Source organism: Pseudopodoces humilis, chromosome 10 (genome assembly GCF_049639895.1).
Source record: "Pseudopodoces humilis isolate 2021_Gansu_Grassland_sample_001 chromosome 10, ASM4963989v1, whole genome shotgun sequence".
Taxonomy (NCBI): Eukaryota; Metazoa; Chordata; class Aves; order Passeriformes; family Paridae; genus Pseudopodoces; species Pseudopodoces humilis.
The window spans coordinates 4114260-4138703 of NC_142209.1; the positions used below are offsets into that span (position 1 = coordinate 4114260).

Consider the following 24444-nt stretch of genomic DNA (forward strand, 5'->3'; position numbering starts at 1 on the left):
CTTATCCCCCCCCGAAAGATGTGAGGTTGGCTGCTGTGCCCAAGACTGAACTGTCTTTGGAGTTAAAATGTCTGAGTAAAACTTCTCAAGTGCCACAATGATGTGTCAATGTCATCCCCAGCCTGACTTTTTAATGTGGGTGCCTCTATCAGAGATAAGGCAGGAAGTCACCCAGTGTTGCAGTAGCCAGAAATTAGCTGAGACATAGACTTCTTGTTTATCACAGCATAAAAAGGTTCCTGATTTTATTCCTCTCCACAATTCAAAATCTGACTCCAACTATTCGCTGACTCTGGCTACAGCAAGCTCCCACTGTAGGTTTCTGCCTCTGACTGCAGGCTTTTACCTAGCTGGACTACGACTGCAGGTTCCAACAGTCGGCTCTAACTGCAGACCCAGACTGACCTCACAGCAGTGACTCTCTCTCCCGGTTTGCCCAGTCCTTCTGGATCGTTCCTTCAGTATCCTCTTCCTCAGTATCCTTCCTCAAGATCCTCCCCTGACCAGCCAACCCACCCCTTCTATCACTCTTATCTTTATTGGATATATGACTCATCAGGGGTGAGGCTGTTTTGGGTAATTAACGCATCTGTGACTGATTAGGGGTGAGGTCGCCTATAATCCCTTCTCCTACAGCTCAGTGTTTATTGGGATCGCTAAGGCAACCAGGCAGAGCTTGCTGTGGGACTCTCAATGTGTTAACATGATGAGAGCTGCTCTTTCTCATTTATAATATTGTTCTATAAATACTACAAAGCCGTACTGGGAATTTTAACTGGTTTTACCTGAAGCGTGCCATAAAGCTGTGGCTGTGCGTGCTCCCGTAGCTCCAGCTACAATCCCTGTGGGTGGGCTCTTGTTTTCCTAGGCTGGGCAAAGATGGCTGTTAACGTTTTTATTTTTTTGAAGTAGTCAGTGGGGAAGGCACGATGAGCTTTTTATTCACTTAGATTAGATGGTTCTTGGTGATAACACAAAGATCTTGAGAGCAGAGCAGGTGTCTCTTAGGGAGGAAGCTGTATTGTGCTGTGCATACAGTAACTAAAACTCAGAGGTGCCTATAAATGTTTAACTGACACTGCATTTTCTTTCTCCTTGGGGAGTTTTAATGCACTTGTAACTAGTTGTTCTGACAACATTTGTTCTCTCTGGACTCTAAGAGATAGGTTGATCATTCTTGCAACCACTGGTCTGCTGTTTCTTTCAGGTGTTCTCATTTCCAGATTGGTTCTACTTTGGTTGTAACTCTTAGGAGGCAAAAAATAAACTTGCATTTTGAATACAAAAATGGATTCAAGCTGGAGTGTAAAATATTGACTTGCTTGACAGGTATCTCTCTGAAGTTTAGTGAATTACATGTAAAAATAGTTGAATGACAATACCTACTAGCAGCATTTGAATGAGTGGGACTGTGTGGGAAAGGCTCTAGGGAAAGATGAGAGCACTAGCTCCAAATGGATCAGCCACTGATTAAAATATACCTGTAAAAGCATCATGAAACAGAGTTCTTGATAAATAGATAACTGGGATTCCTTGCCACCTGAAAGACAGAGGAGGGATAAGGCACAGATAAATCGAGGAAGGCTTTTGGAGATGGAGGGCATGTGGGGTAGGAGCAGGTGGGAGTGTCGCTATCTCCACACCCAAATCCAACAAATTGGGTTTGTCTGCAGCAAGTGTGTTGTGAAAGAAGCATTAGGAAGCCCTAGAAGTTTCATGGAGGTTTTAAAGGACTGCATGTGTGTTTCTATGATTTAGAGGATGCTGAGGGATAAAATGGTATTTGTACTGAAGGAAGTGTTTACATCTTTTTGATGTTTGGTAATTGAATCTCTAAATAAAAATTAAAATGGATATTTGATTGATACTATGATTGCTGAAACAATTACATGGGGTAATTGAACTGATGGAAATTATTTCCCACAACGGAATTTTAATTAATCTTTCAGTCATAAATACATGTGGGAAAAATGGCATATTAAAAGAAATACTGGAATCTTGAAAGACATTGTTTCTGATCTCCTAAAAATAATCAGAGGAAAGAAATGAGTGTCTACTTTCATACTCCATATAGTACAAGTCATGTTTAGTGTGTTACGATGGACGCAAAGGTTTTTCTTCTCTATCAGCTTCAGCTAGTCTTGCTTAATAATTTCATTTTGTGGAAAAAGGAACGTGACTTTTGAATAGCATGAGTTGTCTCATAAGCTATAAAATTAATAAAGGAAGAGTCAAAGCTGACTACTTGAGTACTGCTAAAAAAAAAGAAAAGCAGGGAACTGGGCAACACTGACTTGACTACTCCTGTTTGCCCCCAGTAGGAATAAAAATGAGCAGTCCACAGGACTAAACACTGATTCAGTGACCGGTGTAGTGGGCAATTTTAGAAAGCTGTCTTAGCCCTGCCTTGGCATGTTCACATGCTAAGAGGATTTTCACATTTTGAAAACTGTTTCAATTACTTACTTAGTGATTTATTCAAGGATAGAAGAGCCAAGACTTCTGAGCATTTCATGCCCCATGCAGTCTTGTATTGTATTTGAACAGAAATGCTGTTTCTGTATATGCTCTCATTTTATCTGCTGATTTGATGGAGCTTGATGCTATATATGTGTCTGTATTTTTGTGTTTATATATGTATATAGCTATAGTTTAAGACTTGATGAGGTAAGCAATTCATAAAATGGTTAGGGAGGAAGTACTGGTACTTAATATTTGAGCTATAAAAGGCAGTAAAATATAAAAGATATAAAGGAATAAATATAGATAGATATAAAAGAAGTAAATTGATTTACTATACTATTAATTGCATACACATTTCAGTTCCTTTCTCTGTATGCAGAATAGCTGAAGGCCAGAATAATTTGTTGAAGCAATGTATTTTTCACTGGAAGTCTAAATTTTTTCAGGGTTAACATTTTTATTTTCTTTTAAGGTTCTCTCTTAACCATCCACAAAGCTAGAGCATCTTTTCATAAGGTCCTATTCTTTCACAGCTTGCTTAAGATAAGTTCTTCTCTGCCCTTGATAAATGCATTGTGTCCACTTGCATCCATCTGTCCAGAATGCCCCCTTGAAGTGGATTTTCCTAATCAGGTGCTTCAGCTGGATCAGCATCTCTGTGCTGGTTCCTCCCTTGCCTTCACCACAGAAATAGGATGATCTTAAGGTCCTTTCCACCCTGTCCCCATCTTACATTTCTTTTCACTTGTTAGTAATATTTTGGCTGTTGGCCCACACAGCCCGTGATGCACAGGTGAAGGGTTGAGAAGGTACCTTTCTGCCTTTTTCAGTTTTAAAACCGCCTTTTACAGAAAAGTTGTAAGGAAGATACCAAAGTCCCTTAGAGATCTACCAACACATGGCATGAATTGCGTCAGCTGAGGCAGCACAGGGTTCACAGCCTGACTTTGCTTCTCATCTGAAGCTTCAGGGCTCTGTAGGAATCTTGAACCAGAGATGAGGGTTTAATAAAAGCATTTCCACCTGCACCCAGTTTACATGCTGCATTGCCAAATAAAAGGAGGGAACTGAAGGACTGTAGGGATGGATTTTGAAGCAAAGTAAGGCTGTGAACCCTTCGGCACAGTGAGAGAAATGGGGGGATTCTGTCACAGGATTTGCTGTGATGCTTTGATTTAAATGTAACCACCTTTAAAAGTGTTCTTAGACTGTGTGTCTCCATGAGGAACACTTTTCTTTAGTGGAGAGCACTGAGGTGGCTTCAGGAAACCAAGCTTTAGGTGCCACTATAAAAGCAAATCCCACGATTAGCATCTAATATGGATGATGTATATGTTTCTTTTCTGGACTCTTCACTCTGAAGCTTTTACATGACCAAAAAAAATTATCTTGGGTAGCTTAGAACAAATGAGCAATAAACTAGAAATAGAGCCTACAGAAGAGAGAAGTGGATATTGGTTTGAAAAGTAATTCACTTAAAATCAGGGACTTCAGGTGAGAGCAAAGCTGGTATGTCTGGCTGTAGCCTGATAAAATCTGTTGAAGTGGAGAGGGCACATAAAGAAGAAAAGACCCCTTTTGTCTGTTTCTTTAATAAAATACTCTATTTGCATGCTTACTGAGTTGAAACATTGTCCAGTATAAACTGTAATCACTGCCAAATACAAAATCAGGTCATTCTGTGGTCTTTTTCTCTTTTTAAAAACAGATAGGGTTTTATTCTGAAATTAGCTATATAAATCATGGCTGAAGTTATTATTGTTCTGCCTCAGCAATAGCACTGATGTCCTTAACCCATATATTTTCTAGCAGTGCTGTTTCCCTGCTTTAAAAAGAAAACTAAGGGCTGAAAATGCATCATGCACTTTGCAGCTGGAATGTCCAAGTTGTGCAGTCTGGGTGAGATCAGACTGTCTGCTAACTCCTGTGAGCTCAGTGTAGCTATTGATAGTAGGAATGTTTTATTCCCAGCATGCTGTAATAGTGTCAGCAGCTACCACTTTTTTGTTTCCCATATATTATGCAGAGATTTTGTAAGAATTCAGACATCTGAAGTTTCTACAGCATTAGATGCATCATCTCCTCAAATGCTGTATTTTTTCCCTGTAGGACCCACAAATCTAGCAGGTTGGATTGAGGGCTGAGAGAGGTTTTTCAGGGCTGCAGAGATTCAGGACAGAGACTGTCTCCTCTCCAGGAGCTTCACAAAATAAGTGCAAGCAGCAGAGAAATACATATGGACAAGGAATAGCAACAGAACAGCTCCAACATGGTCAGAACTTAAGGTTTTGCTGCATTAGTTGTAGCCTTGGTTGGTCTCTAAAACAGCTTTGCTATGTTGTCACAAACTCATGGTAGTGTGGGTTCAGATGAAGTGGTCACAGCAGGGAAAAAGTGGGGTGGTGCTGATTGATGCTGATTTACTGCTTACAGCAACGGAGTTTGAGACTACCTGCATTGGAGATGCCATACTCCCTCCTAAACATCCCAGGCTCTGCTTTTCCATCTCTTCCTTCACACTACCAATTGAATGGCCAATACTGAATTGTTTGGGTTTTTTTTTCTGGATCAGGTTATTCCCTGATCCATTGAGCACCAGTGCTAGCCCCAGACAGGCTTTTGGCAGCATGTATCAATGCCAGTATTTACTAATAAGGGGCAAACCCTCAGTAAACATGAGATCTGCTCTTAATGCCTGCCTTAACAGCTCTCCCTTATTCCCCTCCCCACTTTCTGCTTTTCCTTCCAAGGTGATTTTACCCTTCCTCACCATGTTTTCCAGGCTCTGTAAAGATGTTTCTTATCCACCATCTTTAGCGTTACCCAGTGGTGTTGTATTCTGGTTTTGAATGGTGTTCCCTTTCTTTCCTCATTGAATGGTCACAAAACTAATTTGATACTGTGGATCAGTATCAGCATTATGAAGGACTCCTGTTGTTGTGTCAACAGCTTTGTTTTCATTTACAGCTGTTTACATATCCCTTAAGGTCTCTGCATCACCCTGATGCACTTACAGTTCAGGGTCAAAAGTGGCTTTTTTATCATTGTCATTCCGTTTTTCTAATATATCTGGTGTCCAAGTGGGGCCACTTTGGGGACTATCCTGGCCAGTGAAATACTGATTTTTCTGCTGCAGTAACTGGAGCAGTGATTTCTCTTTTCCAAACATCTCCCTATAGAGTTAGCCTTGCACTCTGTCTTAGGTCTGGGTGACTTACCTGGCTTGTCACTCAACTCAGAAGAATGATGGCCAAGAAGGTAGTGTGCCTTTTTGGAAGAGAATTAATGTTTTCCAGCTGAGAGCAAGGTCTTACCTTAATAGATTCTCATGGGTGAGGAGTGTTTTCTATTGAAAGCCTGCAGTGACTCAGGATCTATTTGTGTGAATATATGACATGTTTAGGGTGGAGTTAGGCAGCTTCCTTGAGCTTGAGCTACAAGATTACCTTCAGCGTATGAATTGAGCCCAGTGTTTAAAGGCACAGACAAAGGTTAGGCATTTCTTTCAAACCTGTGGAAAAACTTCACAGCAGTGAGTGCTTAGAATTCAGCCTTGATGAAAGCAAACTGGCATGCAGCAGTTCAGCCCATTACTTGGACAGGACTTTACCTGCAGTGTGTCTTTTCATTTTGTGGATAGTTAATAACTTTCCTCTAGTCCATGATCTCTGAAGCTGTTGGCAGGGGAAGTAGGGGACAAGGTCTGTGTTTTGGAAGTGCACATTTGTCACCTTTAATTCAAAATCATTGCAGAATTCACTGCAAAGGCTTTTCGTTAGTTTTGCACTGAAAAGCATTTACAGCACTTGAGTCAGTTGGGGTTGTTTGAAGGAATCTGTAATTTTGGCCAGTATGGCTGTGATCATACTTCTGTCCCAAAGTACTTACTCAGGTGGAAACACTGAACTTAGTGGGATTTTGTAGGTGAGGACACATCTTTGAAAATTTGACTTATATGTTATCCCTCTTCATGGATGCTGGGATGTAAATGAAGGTGAAATAGCAAACCAAGCCTTCTGCTGTCCTGGTGAAGACAATCTTTCTGGCTCTGGTAGGTGGGTCACATCGTACTTTGCTCGGGACTGACAGTGAGAAGAACTGCAGCTATACCCTCTTATTTGAACTTAATATCTTTGTAGTTAAGCTGATTTTTCTGTTCCTGCACATCAGAGATGCTGCCAGATCTGCCAGGCAATGTCTTCCTGCCACTGCTTCCTAGGAAATCACAAAGGGACATGAAACCTCTCATCAGTGTGCAGGATGTGTTGCATGTGTAATTTTCACATAAGCCTTAAGAGTTTAAGAGCTGATAGAACTTTTTTACTTGCACAGAAGAAATGGTATCTGACTTGTCTTGGATAAAGAATTTGCAGTGAATAGTGAGTAACAATATAGAGACCTACTGGGAGTTTCCTAACTTTATCCCAGAGGTCATCACACTTCAGTATCAAGTGAGTGAATAAAATGAACTTCAAAAGCTCCATTTGAGTCTCTAGAGAGAAGGATAAATCTGTCATTAGCAGAAATGAGCGTGCTAATTGTTTGCTTAAATATTCTTTTCCTGAACATTTTGTCTTACAACTGGCATAGAAGTCATTTAGTCAATGTGGCAAAATTCAAATTTAAATTGAAATGAGCCTTGAAATTCCGGAACAGATAGGCAACTCCAACATTCATCTTTTTCTCAGAATGCCAAATTGCTCTTGCTGCTATCTGTTGCTGTATCCCTTAAGAGTTTAATGCTTTCTGACCTCAGCAGTTTCCAAAGCTGCAGTTTTTCTTGTAGCTCTAAGGAATTGCTCTTTGGAACAGCATCTGCTGTAATGGCTTCCTGTTCAGACTGGTGCATAGATTAACTTTTCCAGACTTTTATATGGCTACTGTGCTTCCATACTAACTGGTGAAGATTGTCAAGTTGCACAGGAAAATCTGTAACCTGTGAGTGCACTGTGGGCTCTCATCTCAAAGGCATCTTTTCATAGTGTCTGAGCATTTAATTTAAGAGCAGAGTTCTGAATGTTTGGGCAAGGCTCCTATTAACCATTTATATCTCAAGAAGATGACAGAAAGTGAGACTGTAGATGCATGTGCAAATCTGGTTGCTCTTCATGTGACTTATTTCATTGGCTAGTTTAGGGTATGTTGCTTCTTTTCTACCTTGGATACCTTGTTTATCATCATATGCTTTCTTGTGCTTGTTTCCCTGTATACATAATCCACCCTACCTTTGGTTTAGGCCTTCTTATCTGAAACTTGGATTTTAGCAGACACTGTATTTAATATCCTTCCTCTCTTCCAGTGGAGTCTGATGTGAGGTCAGTTTAGGTAATGAATTAGATCATCATCCCCAGAACCTAGTTAAGAAGGCTAGTATCTCCTCAGGCTAGTGAAGCAAAATGTAGTTCTGGACTAAAATCAGGTTTGACTGATAATTTGGCAAATTCAGGTTGTCAGGAGCCTGCACTTCCCTTTCCTTAGAGTCACTTTGACTGCTCTGAAGCTTGTTTGGTTCTCTTTCTATGATGTCTGCTAATACAACAGAAACCTGAATGCTGTTGCTTCATAAATGCACTCTTAAAATCTTAGGGAGGATGTTCCTGTTTACATCCATCTTTTGTAATGGCTCAAGCCATTGTCTACATGATCTTGACCTCTTGGAGTGTATGGTTACAGGGAATCTGGCTGTGCTGCCCTTTCCCTCCATCACAGCTCCATGACTTGTGCAGCTTTGATTCTTTCAAGAACCACAGCTGACATGGCTTTAGCATTAGGAAGAGTGTTTGTTGTGTGCAGTACGTATCTTGAATAGAGAGAGACATGTTCAGCAAATGACAGTGGTTTTTGACTTTGATAGATGTACCCAGCACTCCTTGTACAAATAAGTCTCCTGTTGCTTATGTAAGAAGTTTCATCTCTTCCAAGGTCTACTCCCTTTAAACAGCGTGGATTGAAGCACCTTTTACCATAAAATTACTGTTCTTCACATGTTCTAGGTGTCATAAAATTTATTTTGGACACCAGTTTACAGGCACTAGTGCATGTAGAGTTATGCATGTTACGTAGTCAATGAGAAAAGCTGTGTTAGGAGCGTAATTGAATGTTGCATCTGAACAGTGCATAATTATTTTTTCCTCTTTCACATGTAAAGAATGTATTCTTTCCAAAGCTGCAGGTTGTTACTGCTGTTCTCTTCATTAGTTTTGTAGCATTAGTAAATCTTGCTTGTGTGTACTGAATATTTTGTTTCTCCAACAGTCTGAGAGACAACCCTTGAATTGTGCAAAAGCCATCTATCCCTTAGTCCTGTGAAAAATTGCTATAGCTCTTTAAAACCATAAAGGTCAAAGTTTCAAAAGACTTCTAGAGAAATCTGTTTTGCTTCCCCCTTGCATCAGAGCCCTTTTCTCAACTGATTAATATCTAATGTTTTATGTCTCCTCCTTCTCTCCTTAATGCAAGACAAGTTATTTAGGGTGAAAGTTTTATGGGCTGCTGTATCAAAAGCTTTAGACAAGTCAGTAACAAAATGTCCCGGGTGTGTAAAGACCGTTATCCATAACCTGGCAAATGTCATCTGTAACTTTGAGCTTTAGGGAATCTGTGGAATACAAAGGTTAAAAACCCAGTTGGCAGTTCCCATCAAGGCTGCTGTTCTCTTTATCTGTTCAGCAGAGGGAGATATAGATCTTTAGAGGAATGCTAGTGTTGGTATATATTTTTTAAAAAATAGTACAGTTGGTGTGAGTAAGAGATGCAAATCCCTGGCTGAAGCAGGGTATAGTGCTTCCTGCAGAGCTCTGTCAAAATATTTCAAGTGCTGACCTGAAACCCTGTGCTGGCACATCCCTGAGCCTTTCTTTTGTAGAAGGAAAAATAGAAGGGTCTTATTGTGATGTTGGTTTTGCCAGAGATTAAGCTGAGGCTAACAGACAGTCAGTCTAACCTCAGCTCTTTATTTCAGTTTTCATGGAGTGGCTCTTTCTCATGGTGCTTATTTTATCATCCAGTTTGCTAAACAGAACGCTGTTGATCATTTTCCTTTTTCTCAGAGCTGTTTGTTTGTTTATTTTAATGATAACTTGGGCTGGATTTGTGTTGAATTCCCTAAATACGATTTTTTTTGAGGGTGGATTTCCATTTGGATTCCTTAAATCTAATTTTTGGAGGCTGTTGCCCATCATCTGTATTGCACTGTAGGAAAATGAGATTAAGTCGTCATCTCCAAATACCCATGTGCCTTCCTCTGCTTTAGAAACTTCCTTTCATCTCCTCGCTAACATCACGGGCTCTGTGGCTTCCTCACTTTTAAGGGTTTAGTTGCTTGGGTTTTTTTAAGATTTTGCCACCAGCAACATGAATCATACAGACCTTGCTTAATCTTGTGCAGTCTTTAGAGCACAGGGGGAGGTTTTCACCTGCAGGGAAAATAAGTACTGAATGCTTTTCTCAAGTTCAGTCCCTTTTTGAGTGGCCATTGAATATTTGACACCTATGAAGAAGGGGTATGCAGGACCTCCCCAGGAGTCTGGTACCACTTGTCTAGACAGAACTCTGAGAGCAAATATAAATGAAGTACCGCATCCCAAATCATCTTGGACACACCTCTGAAATACAAAATAAGGGCATTGTTACAGTTTGCTGCTGTGGACCAGAGCGTTGCTTCTAGAAGAGATTGCTGAGATTTCCCCAGGGCTGCAGAAAATGGGTATTCAAAGAAAAACTGTTCCTTCACTGCAAAGGAAACTTCAGGTAAAAAGAAGAGGAAAAAGCAAATGCATCAATGAATAAGTTGTCTTAGCTCTGGAAAAAAAGCACTTGCAGTTTCTGCTGAAAGAAAAAATGTGTGACTACAAAGCCATATCCAGCAAACATTTTAATGTGCCTGTGATAATGGCTGTTGGGATAATTTTTTTCTGCTTTATTGGGGCTTTTTTGGAAGGGAAGGTACAAACGTGAAAAATAAAAAATACCAGTTAGCTTCACCTGCGCTGCAGTGTTCTGCAGGGAGGTGTTGGGGTGACATGGGTTGATTTCTGCTGTCTGCTCCTCATATGATTTCTCATGCTGCAAGAGAGAAACAGCACACTGCATTCTTCAGCAAGATGCTCCAGACAGTTTCATCTGCAAAGGTGCTTTGCTTTAGGCTGTATCAAACCCATTTTTAATCTCTTGCCTTTACAGTGAGGGAAATGGTTTGTACAGAGGGCACTGATGTCAACTTACTGTTGTTGACACTCTAATTCCTTCTTCAGAAAATTCTTGTGCTAATTTTTAGTGCAGGGCTTTGTTCCTGTGAATTCAAGTCCACTTTTTTTTTGTCTCTGATGCATTGTCATCTCTTTTCTTTTCCTGAAGCATCTATTTCTTTTATGTAGTAGAAACTATCACACTGTCTTCCCTCACAGAAGTGGTTTGTGATAGGCCAAACCCTGCGCTGCTCATATCCCATTCCAGTATTACTCTCTCGAGTGAAATAAATCTCTTTCTAGTGTTTTGTTGGCTGGAAGGCTTCTTCACCATTCTTTGTCAAATGCCACCCTGCATTTCTGTTGCTGAAATAAAGATCCTTTTTGTCCTCCCCGCTGTCTCTTCTGCCCTGGAAGAGATTTTTTTGAGGGAGGTGTTATTCCATGAAGTTTCATTTGTCTTGTTGAGCTGAATTATTCCCAAAGATGGAATGTTCAGCTGTCCTATGTCCCCAGTCTTCTCTCCAGAGCAAGACCCACATATGGATATTCAAACTCCAGCCTGCCTTTCTGCTGGAGGGAAGATTAAATCTCCACCCTAAACTTTCTGACTAAAGCCACCTCAATCACATGAAGATCTGCAAGTACTGTTGTTTGGTATTACAGGCTTGGCAGCAGTTAAAATTGAGCTGTCTTTTTCACTAGTAAGAAAAAAAAGTGAATTATAGGAGAGCTAAGGTTGTATGACAGTGCTTCATGCCACCCCCCCATCCTATGGGTGTAGATAGACAAAACCTGAAAGATCTGAGAAGCCAGAAACTTCTGCAGCAAAGCACAGCCTGAATATTATTGCTGTAATGCTGAGAGGTGGGCTAATGTCTTGCCTTTCTTATGTCAAAAGCAAATAGCTTAAGCAAGTTTATGTTAAAAAAAAAAACCTCTCCCTAATCCTCTGACATAAGAGCACTTTTGAGACAGCTGAGGGAAGTGTTTATAGAATTGTCTTTGGAAATGCTTGGAGCATGACTGAGTAGAACTCTTGAACACAATTATTTAACTTGGAAATTTAGTCCAACTTTGCAGTTGTCCCGTCCTTGACTAGGCACTTGGACTGGCTGGATTTCAGAGTTCCTTTCCAATCTACAGTATTCCATGACTTTCAGGGCCCTTAAGCAAAAATTGATTTCTAACAGATATTGTATTTTATATAGGATTACGTTTCATTTGGGCTTCCTCATAATTAAATTCTAAGTTGTCTTTCAGCCAGCCTTTGATAGCATTACCTCGGCAGGGAGGCTCCATTTCCTGCTGCACAGGTATGTAGAGGATCCACTGGAGAGCTTCCACTCTTTTTATTAATGACTTTTTAGTTAGTCTGTAAGTAATTCTGGAGCTAGGTAAATGGCTTTTGTAGATTTCCTCTGTAATTTCAGGAAATGTGTTTTCAAGCATTTAATTTTCCAGGTTTGGGTTCTGGTGGCAGCTGTCTGCCTTTCCTCAGGTGTTGTTTCCCGGGCCCTTGTTCAGGTTTCTCTCAGGACCAAGGTACCCCAGTGTGCCGTGTCGTGTTCAGTGTACTGGATGGAAGTACAGTGATTTATTTTTAAATCAGGATGTTTTTCCTTTTTATCTCCTTCCTCCTTCTCCTCCCTAACAGAAGATAAGTTTTTCCTAGTGAAAACTGAGGTTTCATGTGAATCTCCTGATCCTGTTTCCATTTTTAGTCCAGCCAAAGACTTTACCTTTGTGGATGCAAGCTTCCTTTTTTATAGCAAGAAATCACACTGAGCTTGGCCAGAAAAGAGACTTTTGGTTAACCCATCTAAAGTTCTGTTGTTCTACCTCTTGTTTATCTACAAGATCTTATCTTGTTATCTATCTATGCAGCAAATACTCATCAAGATGGCTTATGCCTTCTTTCATGACATACCACATAGGGAAATAAAAGTGGGTACTCTTTCCTTTTTTAGCCAGGGACACTCAAAGCAAGCTTTGATTTGAACCACTGTACTCTGGACACTTGAAGGCATAAGGATACAGTTATATTTTCCTGCTAAACAAGTTGCCTAGCTACAATTCTCAGAGCCCTGAAAACTGAGTGATCTTGCTTACACTTGGTGTACAGAGGAGAAGATAGTAAAAGGAAGGATCAATTTGTGTAGGTAGATGTTTAAATATATCTAATTTGATTTCAGCTGACCCTTTGAGTCACAGAGGCTTCTTTCAGGATCTCTGAAATCACTTTTTTTAACCAATGAAAATAAAACTGAAATGAAATGTTACAAAGTCATGTCTCTCCTCTTTCATTCTGATGAAAAGCGTTTTGTGGGCTTGTTTTATATCCTTTTGTTTTGCTGTTCTTTTGGTTTTCCCCAGGATAATCTAATTGATGGCGAGCAGAGGTACTTAGCACCAAATTTGCTCTGACTCAGTTTGTCTTGTTAAACAAGTCATTGAAATACACCCCCTCAGACTATAAACGTCTCTTAATGTTACTGCTGATGTACAGAGTTTCACTGGTGAGAACAAGCCAGCCTTGATCCAAGCTTGAAGTTCACATGGAGGAAAACAGATAAATGAAGAAGCTGGGGCAATCATGAGCTGAGGACACGAGTTACTAGACCTAAAAAATGAGACCATCATGGTCAGAGAAGAACAAGAGCACATTAAAGATTACACTCCAGCCTGAGCTTCTGTTTCAGTAAAAGATGTGTAGCACGAAGTGTGCAGGACTGCAGGCTGTAGCCAGAGCATTAATGTATGAATTATTTTGACCTTTAGGTTTGCTATTGAAGATGTATTTTATTAAAAAAAAAAAAGTCCAAAATGTGCCTTGATCACAGAATACTTCTCCCAGACCACTTAATTAATATCTGGCTGCCTACCTGACAGCTCTGCATTTGAATATGAGCATCTTCTTGTCTGTGATATTCATCTGCTGTGGAACACGGAGCACCACTTATATTCTCAAGTCTATGAGCACTGAGAAATCCAAGTAATGTAAAGGACTTATTTTTTAATGGATCAATAATCTAAATATTAAACAGTTGAGAAATGTGCATTTTTAAATGATTGAAATAAGAAAAATGGGCATTGATTCTCCAGCAATTTAGTTTTCCAGAGGAGAGCCACAGAACCTTTGTATGCAGCTCTTGGGGCTTCTAGTGGTTACATCCTTTGAATATAAAACTGTTGCATTGCAGGTAAATTTTTGTTTTGCTGTCCTTGGCTTGATATTCCTTCAAGTAAGTTGTTCTTGGTTGAAAAAAGCCTGGGTGGGGGGAGTCTTGTGAATTAGCTGATGCTGATTAATGTTCATGGTGAAGGTGGGTGAAACACTTGACCTAGAGGATGAATGTTACCTGGAGAGTAGGATTGCTCTGCTCTCTGGTTTTTGTGTGTGGCTGCCTTGTGTGTGCTGGTACTCAGTGAAAGATAAAATTGCTGCTGTGTGACACCCTGTCATAACCCTTGCTGCTCTTTATGGAGCTGCTGGCTCATCAGTACACAGTAAGAGTTCTACAATAGGTGCTGTTGAGCCTAAAGCCTGCTGGTAACAGCAGTTTTGTAAATTTTAGTAATAAGTCTAAATGTAAGGAAAATCACTTTTGGCAAAAACAGACTTTGTCCTTTTCTTTCTTTTGTTTAAACAACTAAAAATCCAAGATCATTTTTTCTAAACAACTCAGAGATTACCTATGATGCTGCCTGGTTCCATTAGCAATTCCCAATTATCTTATTTTAGATGTTCTTAAACCTGATTTTCTCTGACTGTGTAACCACATCATCAGCTCATTCACTGCATCCCCACCCCTGCAACTAAGCTGAATCTGATAATTGAGACTGGGGAGGTGCTGATCCCTTCACCTTGCTCAGCACAAACCCCTCAAATCCTTCTCTTTCGCCCTTTTCCTGCCAGCTAGAGTCTGTGAATTTATGAGCAGCTGAGCAGAGAGGGATGCTGTCCTTTGCTGACATGGGTTGTATTTACCGAAGAGGTGGCAAGATCTCAGAAGTTTAGAGAAGTCTGAAATTTTGATTAGTTGTCACTAGCTGGCTCAAAGGTGAAAGCAGCAGTGTCTTAAGGGAAGTGAGCTGAGCATAATGGAAAAGCACTATTTAAAAACTCAGGCTTATGGTCAGAGACCTCTCAGCAGCTATGGCTGAGCTTAGCTGCCCTTTTTGCCTTCTGAGATCACTTAAAAATATATATATAAAAAATTACTTACCAGCAAACATTTTAATTCAGAAGGTGTAGCAGCAGATTTCTGTCATGCTTAACTTCTGCAGTGACATTGAACTAGACGAGACTTGTTCTGGAGTGTTTAATTTGTTATGAAATATATACATGTTCTTTCCCATTATTTCATAAATATTTAAATTAAGCTTGCATGCAAAAGAAAAGGTGAAGCAAGGAGCTGTTGCTACCTAAGGGTTGGGCAGGCAGGAGGCTTTAACTCTGTAAATGTGAATTCTAAGATGAACTTGTTCTAAGTGAGTTTTCTAGTTGGGGTGGAAACTAGCTGAATTATAATATTAATGTTCATTTTGAGGAGCAAACAAGAAGCAAATACCCCTGGTGGTGCTGGTTAGCAGTGGAGCATGCTCCGCTGTCTGCCAGGGATGCCAAGGGTCAGCACTGGGATTCTTGATGAGCTGATAGGTTCTTGTGGAGTTCAGGAAGTGTTTGATTCCCCTCATTGCCCTCTCCGTTTCCCTCACCTTCAGCTGCCTCTTGAGGAAAAACCCTTTTTCTGAGCTTTCCAGAGCACTCTGCCACCTCACCTTGGACCTACTTGTGTACCAGAGATGCTGCCCATCCCAGACAATTTCAGCTCATCAAAGACCACCAGGCAAGGCTTCTGCCGGGGTACCTGGGAGTTGTATTTTTCTCATTTAGCTCCACTTTGGGGCTCTCTGCTTCCTCAGCAGATGGCATTTTTATCATGTTTTTTGCAAAGTCCATATGGCCTACAAGAGAGAGTATCTTTTTAATTGTAAAACATGACCACCTGTTCAGATTTTAATGAGTGCACTGAGCATTCATCTTCATACATCTGCTTAAAAATAGCTGCTTCAGTTGAATGTAAAAAAACAAACAAAAAACTAAAACTCAGTTGGGCACCAACACTTTGTATGCTGAAATAATCAATTAGTAATTAAGTGGCTAATTTTAGAACCCACTGGCCTTGCTAGTTCCCTCAGACCCGTTGTGATGAGAGCAGACAGTGATTGATTGCCCTGCTGATGCTGAGAGGCACAGCCGTGCTGGGGCCAGATGCTGCCAGGCTTTGAGCTGTTTACTGGGATATTTGGAAGGTGAATGCAACTTCATGGCTTTGCTCTGCAAATAGACTTGTCTGCCCTGCTATGGCTCTTTCTTCCCTGCATTGCTCCATGCAGCCATCTGCAGGTATCCCTTTCCCTGCCACTTTCTTGAAGGATAAAATCTGGTGCTCAAAAAGGTGCCCTAATGATGGGCCAGTGTTGAAACTGTAAGCAAAAATAGACTTGAAAGGCTTATCCAGTAACTGATTCCTAATAAAATGCCCTGCTAGAATCATTCTGCTCATTAAAATAACAATTGCCAGTTAACTGTTTCATAGCTCCCACAGGTCTGCTGGATAGATGAAAAACTGTGGAGTTTCTTGGCTCCAGCTTTCAGAGAAGTAGAAGAGACCAAGATGCCCAAATTTTGTTAGAATGTTAATTCTTAATTCAAAGTCCCATAGAAAATTAACCCATTTTGCAATAAGCCTGTTGCACCATCATGTTGCTCTACAGCTAATTAAAATACCCCAGTGGTAGGAGCACACTGGGATTTTGGCTGTTTGGAGGTTTAATATTTCAGAGGTGAAAGACACAGGAGCTGTTTGAAAGCGTGCTTGGGGCACAGCAGCCTCAGTGCTGATTGTAAGGGGTGCAATAGCTGCTGGGTTTCAACATAAGAGTAATTTGGCAGTGTAAGTAGTGGAGAAAACTTGGTGTGGCTGCTTGGAGCATCTGCTTTTACACCTTGAGGAGCAAAAGAGCCAGAAATCCTTACCCAGAGAGACCTCTGAGCTGGTCATCTGCAGAGAGTAAGGTGCAGGAAACAGGGAGAGGGGAAGGTGATTTGCCTGCAGACCTGGTTTTCTTGAAGGTACTTCTGACACAGTCCCCACTTCATCCTGCCATGGCCACCAATTTGTTCCTTACTCTGGAGGAGGAGCTCCCCTTGCTGGCCTAGTGGTGGTTGCAGTAACTTGATTGATGTAAACCTGGTTATCTCTCAGACCACGTGGGATTTTGAGACAGCACCCAGCTTTGAAATGCTCTGCAAATACAATAATAGCTGTAGCTGTTGGCATTTAAATTAATTTATATGTAATCTTTGTGATAAGCATCCACCAGTATGATGTTATTTCAGTGGGAAGAGGGTCAGAGCAGATTTCACCTGATGGCTGGGGTATCACAAGTTGCTTGGTGAGAGAGATGTCCAACTTGGTTTCCATGTGTGTGGCCTTCCCTCCCTGTGCTTCCAGAATAGCAAGGGGTAATTAAATTAAATTCAACATTAAAGACAGAAAGTTGGGAAGGAAGAAGTTTATTAACCTTTTTGAGCTGGAAGGAGCACTGGGAGGGTATTTGGGGCTTGGGTCTTGTGAGGTTTTCTCTTCTTGTTTTTCTGGTTTCTTGGGAATTGACATTTAGTTGTGTAGAAAAGCAAGCGTATCGCTAATTCTGCTGTGATCCCTTTTATATGGTTGTGGCACTGGGGCACATCTGTGAATTAAATCTTAAAATGAACTGGAATTTAGTCTGTTCCCTCATTAGCAGAAATGCTAATTCTTTCTTGATTGGTAATGAAGTCAGAGGAGAGAAGCAAAAAAACAAAGATAGGAAGGTTATCCACCCAGAAGCAAGCATGACATATTTAATCCTGCTTTTCCACAATCCAGTTTAATAGCAGACTTGATTTTTTTACCCTGGAGTTCTTCAACAGTTTTCCAAGAGGGGACAGCTTGAGGAAGGAAAAGAAGGAGGCTGGGAATTAGAAATAGCAGTTGGACTGGCTGGGCAGGGGGCTGAGAAGACAGGCAGAAGAGGTGAGAGTCCTTTTAGCTGCTGCCTTGAACAGGGTCATGAGGTTTGAAGGAGGCCACATGTACAGGCACACACATATGAATGCACCTTTTTCCCTTCCTGACCATTTGAAAGGGAGCATGGACCCTTGTAGAACGAATTTTGGGGCTGTTTTAGGAAGCCTTCTTAAACACTCTTTTGCTGTAGTACAGATTGTTTATCCTAGATGGGGCTTGAAGTGAGATGTGGAGGCTGGAGGCAGGATTGTGATTATTGTAATGCCGTGATTATTACAGGTCTTATGAGTCCTTCCCAAGTGATTAAATTTTTTTCCCCTTTTCTTCCTTGTTTCCAGATCACTGTGTTCACTACTATGACCTTCGCAACACTAAGCAGCCCATCATGGTGTTCAAAGGGCATCGCAAGGCTGTCTCCTATGCAAAATTTGTGAGCGGGGAGGAAATCGTCTCTGCGTAAGTGTTGCCTTTTATGTAGGCTACAAACTGTGTAGCCCTCGCTTCTCAGTGCTCTTCAGGGCTGCTGAATGAGTTCACCTGTGTGGGTGGCTGCTCTCACAGGCTGCTGTGCTTTTGGGAAGCAGATCATTGCTTTTCTCTAAGTCAAAAATAGAAATTCATTCCTGTGTCACTTGTCTGTGCTCTGTCTTGTGGAGCTAAAATGCTTAAGAGGAATATGAAGACAAGTGGATGTGGCTCCTGTGATGACTTTGGGAAGCTGCAGGTGGACTTTCCTCTCACTGTGTGCACTGAGGATGCTCCTAACCAGAGCTCTGTGATAGAGAAAGCTCTTGGCAGAGCCCTGGGGATAATAATCTGCAGTAAAGCACAACTGATGAGTGACAGAAGTGATCAAATAGTACTGCTATGTGTATGGTCTGAAGAGGAGGTTTAGCCACATCCTGAAAGCAGCTCAAGTAGGACTGACTGTTTGATCTGTTCTATGGTAATTTATTATCTGCTCTGTGAAAGCCCTTTCCTGTCTTGTATTTGGGTTAGAAAGTGGACAAAGAGAAGCTGTGTTTCATGACTCTAATAGCGTGCTGCCATAAGATCTGCTATGGAGGCCCTGAGGAACAATGTTCTCCAGCTTCTGTTCAGGCCAGATGTGGCTGCCCCAAAGCCAGACGTGGCTGCCTCTCACCTAGATACGATAGATATCTAGGTGAGATAGATACGATAGATGTGATTTCAGTCACATGGTAATGAATGTGTCAGATCATCTAGTGATAATTGGCAATGACTGGCTACAAACCTCTTCTCCTGAACCCCTCTTACCTAATGGGGAAGGTGAGGGGCTGCAGGGGAATGCTTGATCTCAACACATTCATGTCTAACATCTGAGAGCAGCAGGGATGGTTCACAGAGGTAGATCTAATCCCAGGAAGTATGCCTGCTACCTTGTGCTGAGCCAGTGGTTATCCAGCTTGATTCTGTCCCATGTTTTTATACAGAAACAGAGCATTTTAAAGTGTTTTCAGGCTGCAAGGGAGTTACTCTGAGCTGAGCTGCATGATGGAGGATTCCCTGGTGGCTTCTGGTACTGCTTATATTTAATCAGTTTCTCTCTTCCTACTTCTATTAACATTATAACTCTATAAGGCTGCAAATTCATATGTGGAACAGAGAGAAAATTAAATTTAATGCTTTGAACCAAATCTCTGTTAGAGAAAGTGTTTAACAGAAACAGGAGGAGGCTGGGAATGTTTTACAGCCATAATCAAGTGGAGCATCATTTATGGGGTGTTTTAGGACAGAATTGCCCTGTTCTGCTTTGGCCAGCATTCTGAGAAAGCATCTCCCAAAGTTCTGAGAGGAGTTGCCAATAGAGCTGTTAGAGCTGACAGACTTGGACAGGCAGCAGCAGGGTGAGGGCACCAACTGAAGAATCCACCTACCTTCTTGTGTGTGACCAGGGAGAAATGTCAGTGCAGATTATTTTTCCTGCCTTTCCTTTTTGCAAACTTAGTAGAGGCAACAGCAGTAGTGAGTCTCAAAAATCAGGCACTGATTTAAGAAAAAAATTATATGTGTATTCAGATTCTCTAGATTTCTAGCTAAAGCTGTTTTATGGATTGCATTGATTTTCTTTGCCTTGTAGAGATAGGTTTTGACCTCAGGGGTGTTCAGAACTGCCTGGTATTTAGCACAACACATTGATTACAGTGCTGATTTACAGAGACACAGATTTAACAGAGCAGCACATCCAAGATGTTTTTTTGGAGAGGATATGAAACCAGAAGAGCGGTGTAACACCACCAGGATCAATGGCCTTTGTCTCTCCTTGCAGTTCAAGGGTGGATAGCTTTCTTCTGTCATGGCATGCTTATCCTAAGCAATGTAAACATGGCTAGAGCTTGATGGGAATTCATTAACAGAAAAAACTTTCCATTAGTAATAGACTTAAGTGTTTTTATTTTAATGAAGACACCTAGTAGGTATGCCAGTAAAATATAAAGGTTAAGTGCCTATGTATCTGAGGTCTTCTTGATGGGAAGCTAAGAGCAGCAGCTGTCATAGGAGTCTGACAGCTTGTGGACCAGGGATTAGTCTTTTGCTGCTTTTTCCTGGCTGCAGGAAAGTTTAGTTTCCAGGCAACTCTGACGCTTTTAAAAGCAGCATTTTAAAAATACAGCTGTCCTAATCGCACAGAAAGCACCTGCCTGTACTTGTGGGCCAAAAAAAAGCAGGAATATACACCTTTTTGCCTTTTCTGAGCTGTTCCTCTGAGAGTAAGGATAAGGGAAGGGAGAATGAGCAGCAGTGTAGGGCAGGGACAGATGTGGAACAAGCACCAGGTAGAGAAGCTGAATGCTCTGTTTTGGGCCTCCCATCTCAGCCTGGGGTTAGGAATGCACTCCTGCTTAAGTCACAGTATTACAGATAAAATTCATACCTTCTTTCTGGTCTGACCTCATACTAACTAGTAATACTGACTAACAAATCTTGCTGCAGCTCCCTTATCGCTCCTTTGTCATTCCAGCTGTCATTGAGGACTGAGATAAGCTTTTTTGCAGGATAGCACAAGGTGCATCTCTCCTCTTTTGTGCTATATTTTTAGGTAAATGGGACACTGGTGCAAGGCTAACATCTTACATCATTGGTAATATTTGATGGATGTTGTGTGATTTGAATTTTTTCCTTTCAGCTCTAAATATTCAGGGAGCAGCAAGGTTGGTGATGTGACCTATGTGGGGGAGCTTGGCCTGCTTCCTCTCCCTCCCAGCCAGGAGGCTGACAGGTCCTGCTCCCAATCTCTTTCAAATTTAGGGATCAGAACAGCACTATCCCTTTCTTTAAAACAGCTTCATGGGGTTTCAGTTCCACCGTATCACCATTTGTTCCCCAACTGTGTATCTCAGTGAGTACCAGAATACCAGAGCCATGTAAGCTGTGATTGCTAGGAAATAATGCCTGTGGAGTGAGAGATTACGTTCATGTCTCTTCAGCTTTAGGGGAAGAAATTAATCCTATATCTCCTGGAAATGTGGGATCTTCCTATTTGAGGTCTGCCAGGCAGCAGAGATTACTAACCCCAAAGGCAAAATGTTCTCTCACAGTAAACAGAAAAACATTTTGAAGGCAGGAATATTTGCATAGAAATCAACGATTGTGATTTAATTTCAACATTTTGTATATTTTGAAAAGTAATATTTAGCTTTCCCTGACAAGGGGGAAAAAGTAGAAGCTTGAGTTCTGTATCCAGAACTATATGCAGTCTTGATTACACATGAGAAAAACAGATTTAATTTCAACAGCAACTCTGAGCCCCCCATAGGTTTTTCTGTGCTGCTGCTTGGTGTTGGGCAGGAGGAGGAGAATGTGCTTCAGGGCACCTGGGGAATGAGGAGACTGTTTCCTACCCTAGCCCTGGAAAGACATGAATGAGAACTGCAGCTGGCACAGAGAAGGGAACAGATTTTAGTCATGCTGTAAAGGTTTAAAATATAAATAACTTTGGTGTGTTTTGGATCTGTGAGGGTCTGGAGGGAGGCAGTGATAGCCCAAAGGCCATACAGTTCAGTGGAGGACTCTGCAATTGAGAGGAGAAAGGAAGAGTAATACTTCAGGGAAGTTTTTATTCAAACATCTAATGTGTTTTGACAGGCTTTTAAAATAAGGTGATATCTTTCTGAGCTCAAGCTGAGCTGCATATGATTGAAAGGGGGATAAATCTCTTGTGCACTAAGGCTTCCTACATTTACCTTGTCATTGCAGTGTTGAGGAGCAGGGTGGCCAGGGAGGAGTTCCTGCCATATGGCAGCAGGGTAAATTTAAGTATTGTTTTCAGGTCAACAGACAGTCAGCTGAAGCTGTGGAACGTAGGGAAGCCTCACTGCTTGCGCTCCTTCAAGGGTCACATCAACGAGAAGAACTTCGTAGGGCTTGCATCCAATGGAGACTACATTGCCTGTGGTGAGTAGAGCAGCCACCCTGACATGCTAACAGGATTCCTCAGAGCTGGGGCCTCACCATTTGCAAAGCACACCACCACTTGTGCTATTTAGCTGCATGGGCTTCTTAATAGAAAATTTTTCTGATCTTCCACGCTCCTTCCCCTCCCAGGGAATGGCATTGGCAGTCCTGACCTACAGGGGGTCTATAGATGGTTTTCTTCCATTGCAGATGGAAGAACAGCATTGCAGCTGTTTGTGCTTGATGATTCAAGCTTGCTGTCATCAGAATCAACTACTTATGTCATTGCTGTTGATATAAATTATGTCTTTCAAGATTAACAATTGGCACATCTTCATACATCACCAGTAGGCTGGGCCACACACTCGTCACTTAGTATGGCATTCTACATGGTGAAGTAAATACTGCCCACATTGCAAACAGCTCCTTAGAAGATTGAATCAATAGTTACCCCTTTGGCTATTCTGTCCTTTCACTGCTTAAGCCAGACTGTTGAAGCCCTGTAAATCCACAGCTCCTGCTGGGAAGGCAGTGACAGGCTGATAGCTGTGGGTGAGCAGGAGGACAGCTGTGCCAGCACTTGAAGGGAGGACCTTAGCTTATGTGTTCTCTGATTGCTGTGCAGCTTGCAAGGCAGAAATTGGGATGGATTTCTAAATAAAGCCTGTACAGTCTAGTCTCTCTTGCTTAAAACCTCCACAGACCAAATTGTCATACTTGATTATGGCAGGAAAAACTTGATAGTGCTACCTGCCTTTGAGCAGGCTGGATGTAGTGACGATTCATGTGGTAGTGCAGATGCTCTGCTCAAAATGCTTTGCCCTGAGGAAATTGTGGAATGTTCTTGGAATCCTGTATGTTTTGCAGATGTGCTGCACACTGCAGTTGTCTTGTGATAAAACCCCATTCTGTTATTAAGTGTGATGGAAGTTTGCTGTGGAGCACTTCCAGCTACCAGGGCACCATGAGCATGATGGTAACTACAAGGAAATGTATGGGCTTGTCTTAAGCAGTGAAAGAGCTAAGAACCCTTATTTCTGTTTGTCTTACCAGAACCTAATCTTGTATACTTATATTTTTTTTATTTCTAGGAAGTGAAAATAATTCCCTTTACTTATACTATAAGGGCCTCTCGAAGACACTGCTGACATTCAAGTTTGATACAGTCAAAAGTGTCCTGGACAAGGACCGGAAAGAAGATGACACAAATGAGTTCGTGAGCGCTGTGTGCTGGAGGGCACTTCCAGATGGGGTAAGCTTTCTGCTTGGGTGCAGAAGGAATGCCTCCTGCTTTCTCACCAAATAGCCTTGCTGAGGGTTTGAGTGTGCTCGGTATTTTCCTGTTCATGGGAAAAGTAAGGGTACTTGCAGGTCGTTGTGAGAACCTTGATGATTTGCAGGGTAACTGAAATGCTGGGGGATAAGAGGCTGCTGTGATCTTACCTCTTCCACCTGGGTATTTGAATTCCTCTATATGGCATCTGAAATCCCAAAGGCAGCATTGTATTTCTTGCACTCAATGGCTTTTGTGGGTGCATTAAGTGGGGGTTTTGTTGTTTTAATGATTGTGCCTGCAGATACTGTGGAGCATGTCTCAGTGTTCCTGTGTCTATCTGGGTTTGCTCATTGGAACACAGCCTTTGTGTTTAGATGAGTAGGTGTGTAAAGGAGGTGAGTGCAGGCTGCAGTCACCTGAGTGGCTGTTCCAGTGGCACTGAATTCACATCCCTAGCGTATGTACTAATGTGGCAGACAGACCTGATGCAGCTTTTATGAGTGTGGCCTTTCAGAATGGGGCTGCTCTGGAGAGCAAAATGCTGCTTTTGAACTCAGAGTGCTCTTGAAAAGTTTGCATTAAAAAAGATGGTGCAAGTAACTCTTGTATGTACAGGGTTTTCAGATCAGATACTTGAAGGGACCTGTTGGGAAGAAGCAAAAAGGAGTTGATTTTAACTGCAGTCTTCCAAGTAGATTAATTGAAATGTTGTGTAATTGCTGTCCTGAGATGTCATATTCACAAAGACAGCGTCTACCAATCTGCGTTCTGCGCTTGTAGACACTTCCCCAACACCATGATTCATTTGTCACTGACATAAACTCACTTCAGATGGACACTTCTGAGTCAAAACCAGAAAAAACCCACATGTCTGGAACTGCCCTTTGTGTTTAAAAGTAAGAAGTGGGCTGCTGTGGTTTGAACAGGGACATGAGAGTCAGTGATGTAGGATCACCAGCTTCTTTCTGGCTGGGGACTTAGGAGGGCTTGGTATACGTGTCTCAGGTGAAGAGTGGCTGTT

At 41.6% G+C, this 24444-nt stretch overlaps 1 protein-coding gene across 5 annotated transcripts in view; it reads left to right on the forward strand.

The window, feature by feature from the left end:
* Positions 1-24444, forward strand: part of COP1 (COP1 E3 ubiquitin ligase) — a 124275-nt gene that overhangs the window by 69230 nt on the left and 30601 nt on the right. For all 5 annotated transcript variants that reach the window (XM_005528753.3, XM_014257608.2, XM_088060605.1 and 2 more), the window contains exons 16-18: positions 18070-18187; positions 22023-22147; positions 23239-23399. In XM_005528753.3, coding sequence (XP_005528810.2) covers positions 18070-18187; positions 22023-22147; positions 23239-23399 — 404 coding nt within the window. The remainder of the gene's footprint in view (positions 1-18069; positions 18188-22022; positions 22148-23238; positions 23400-24444) is intronic.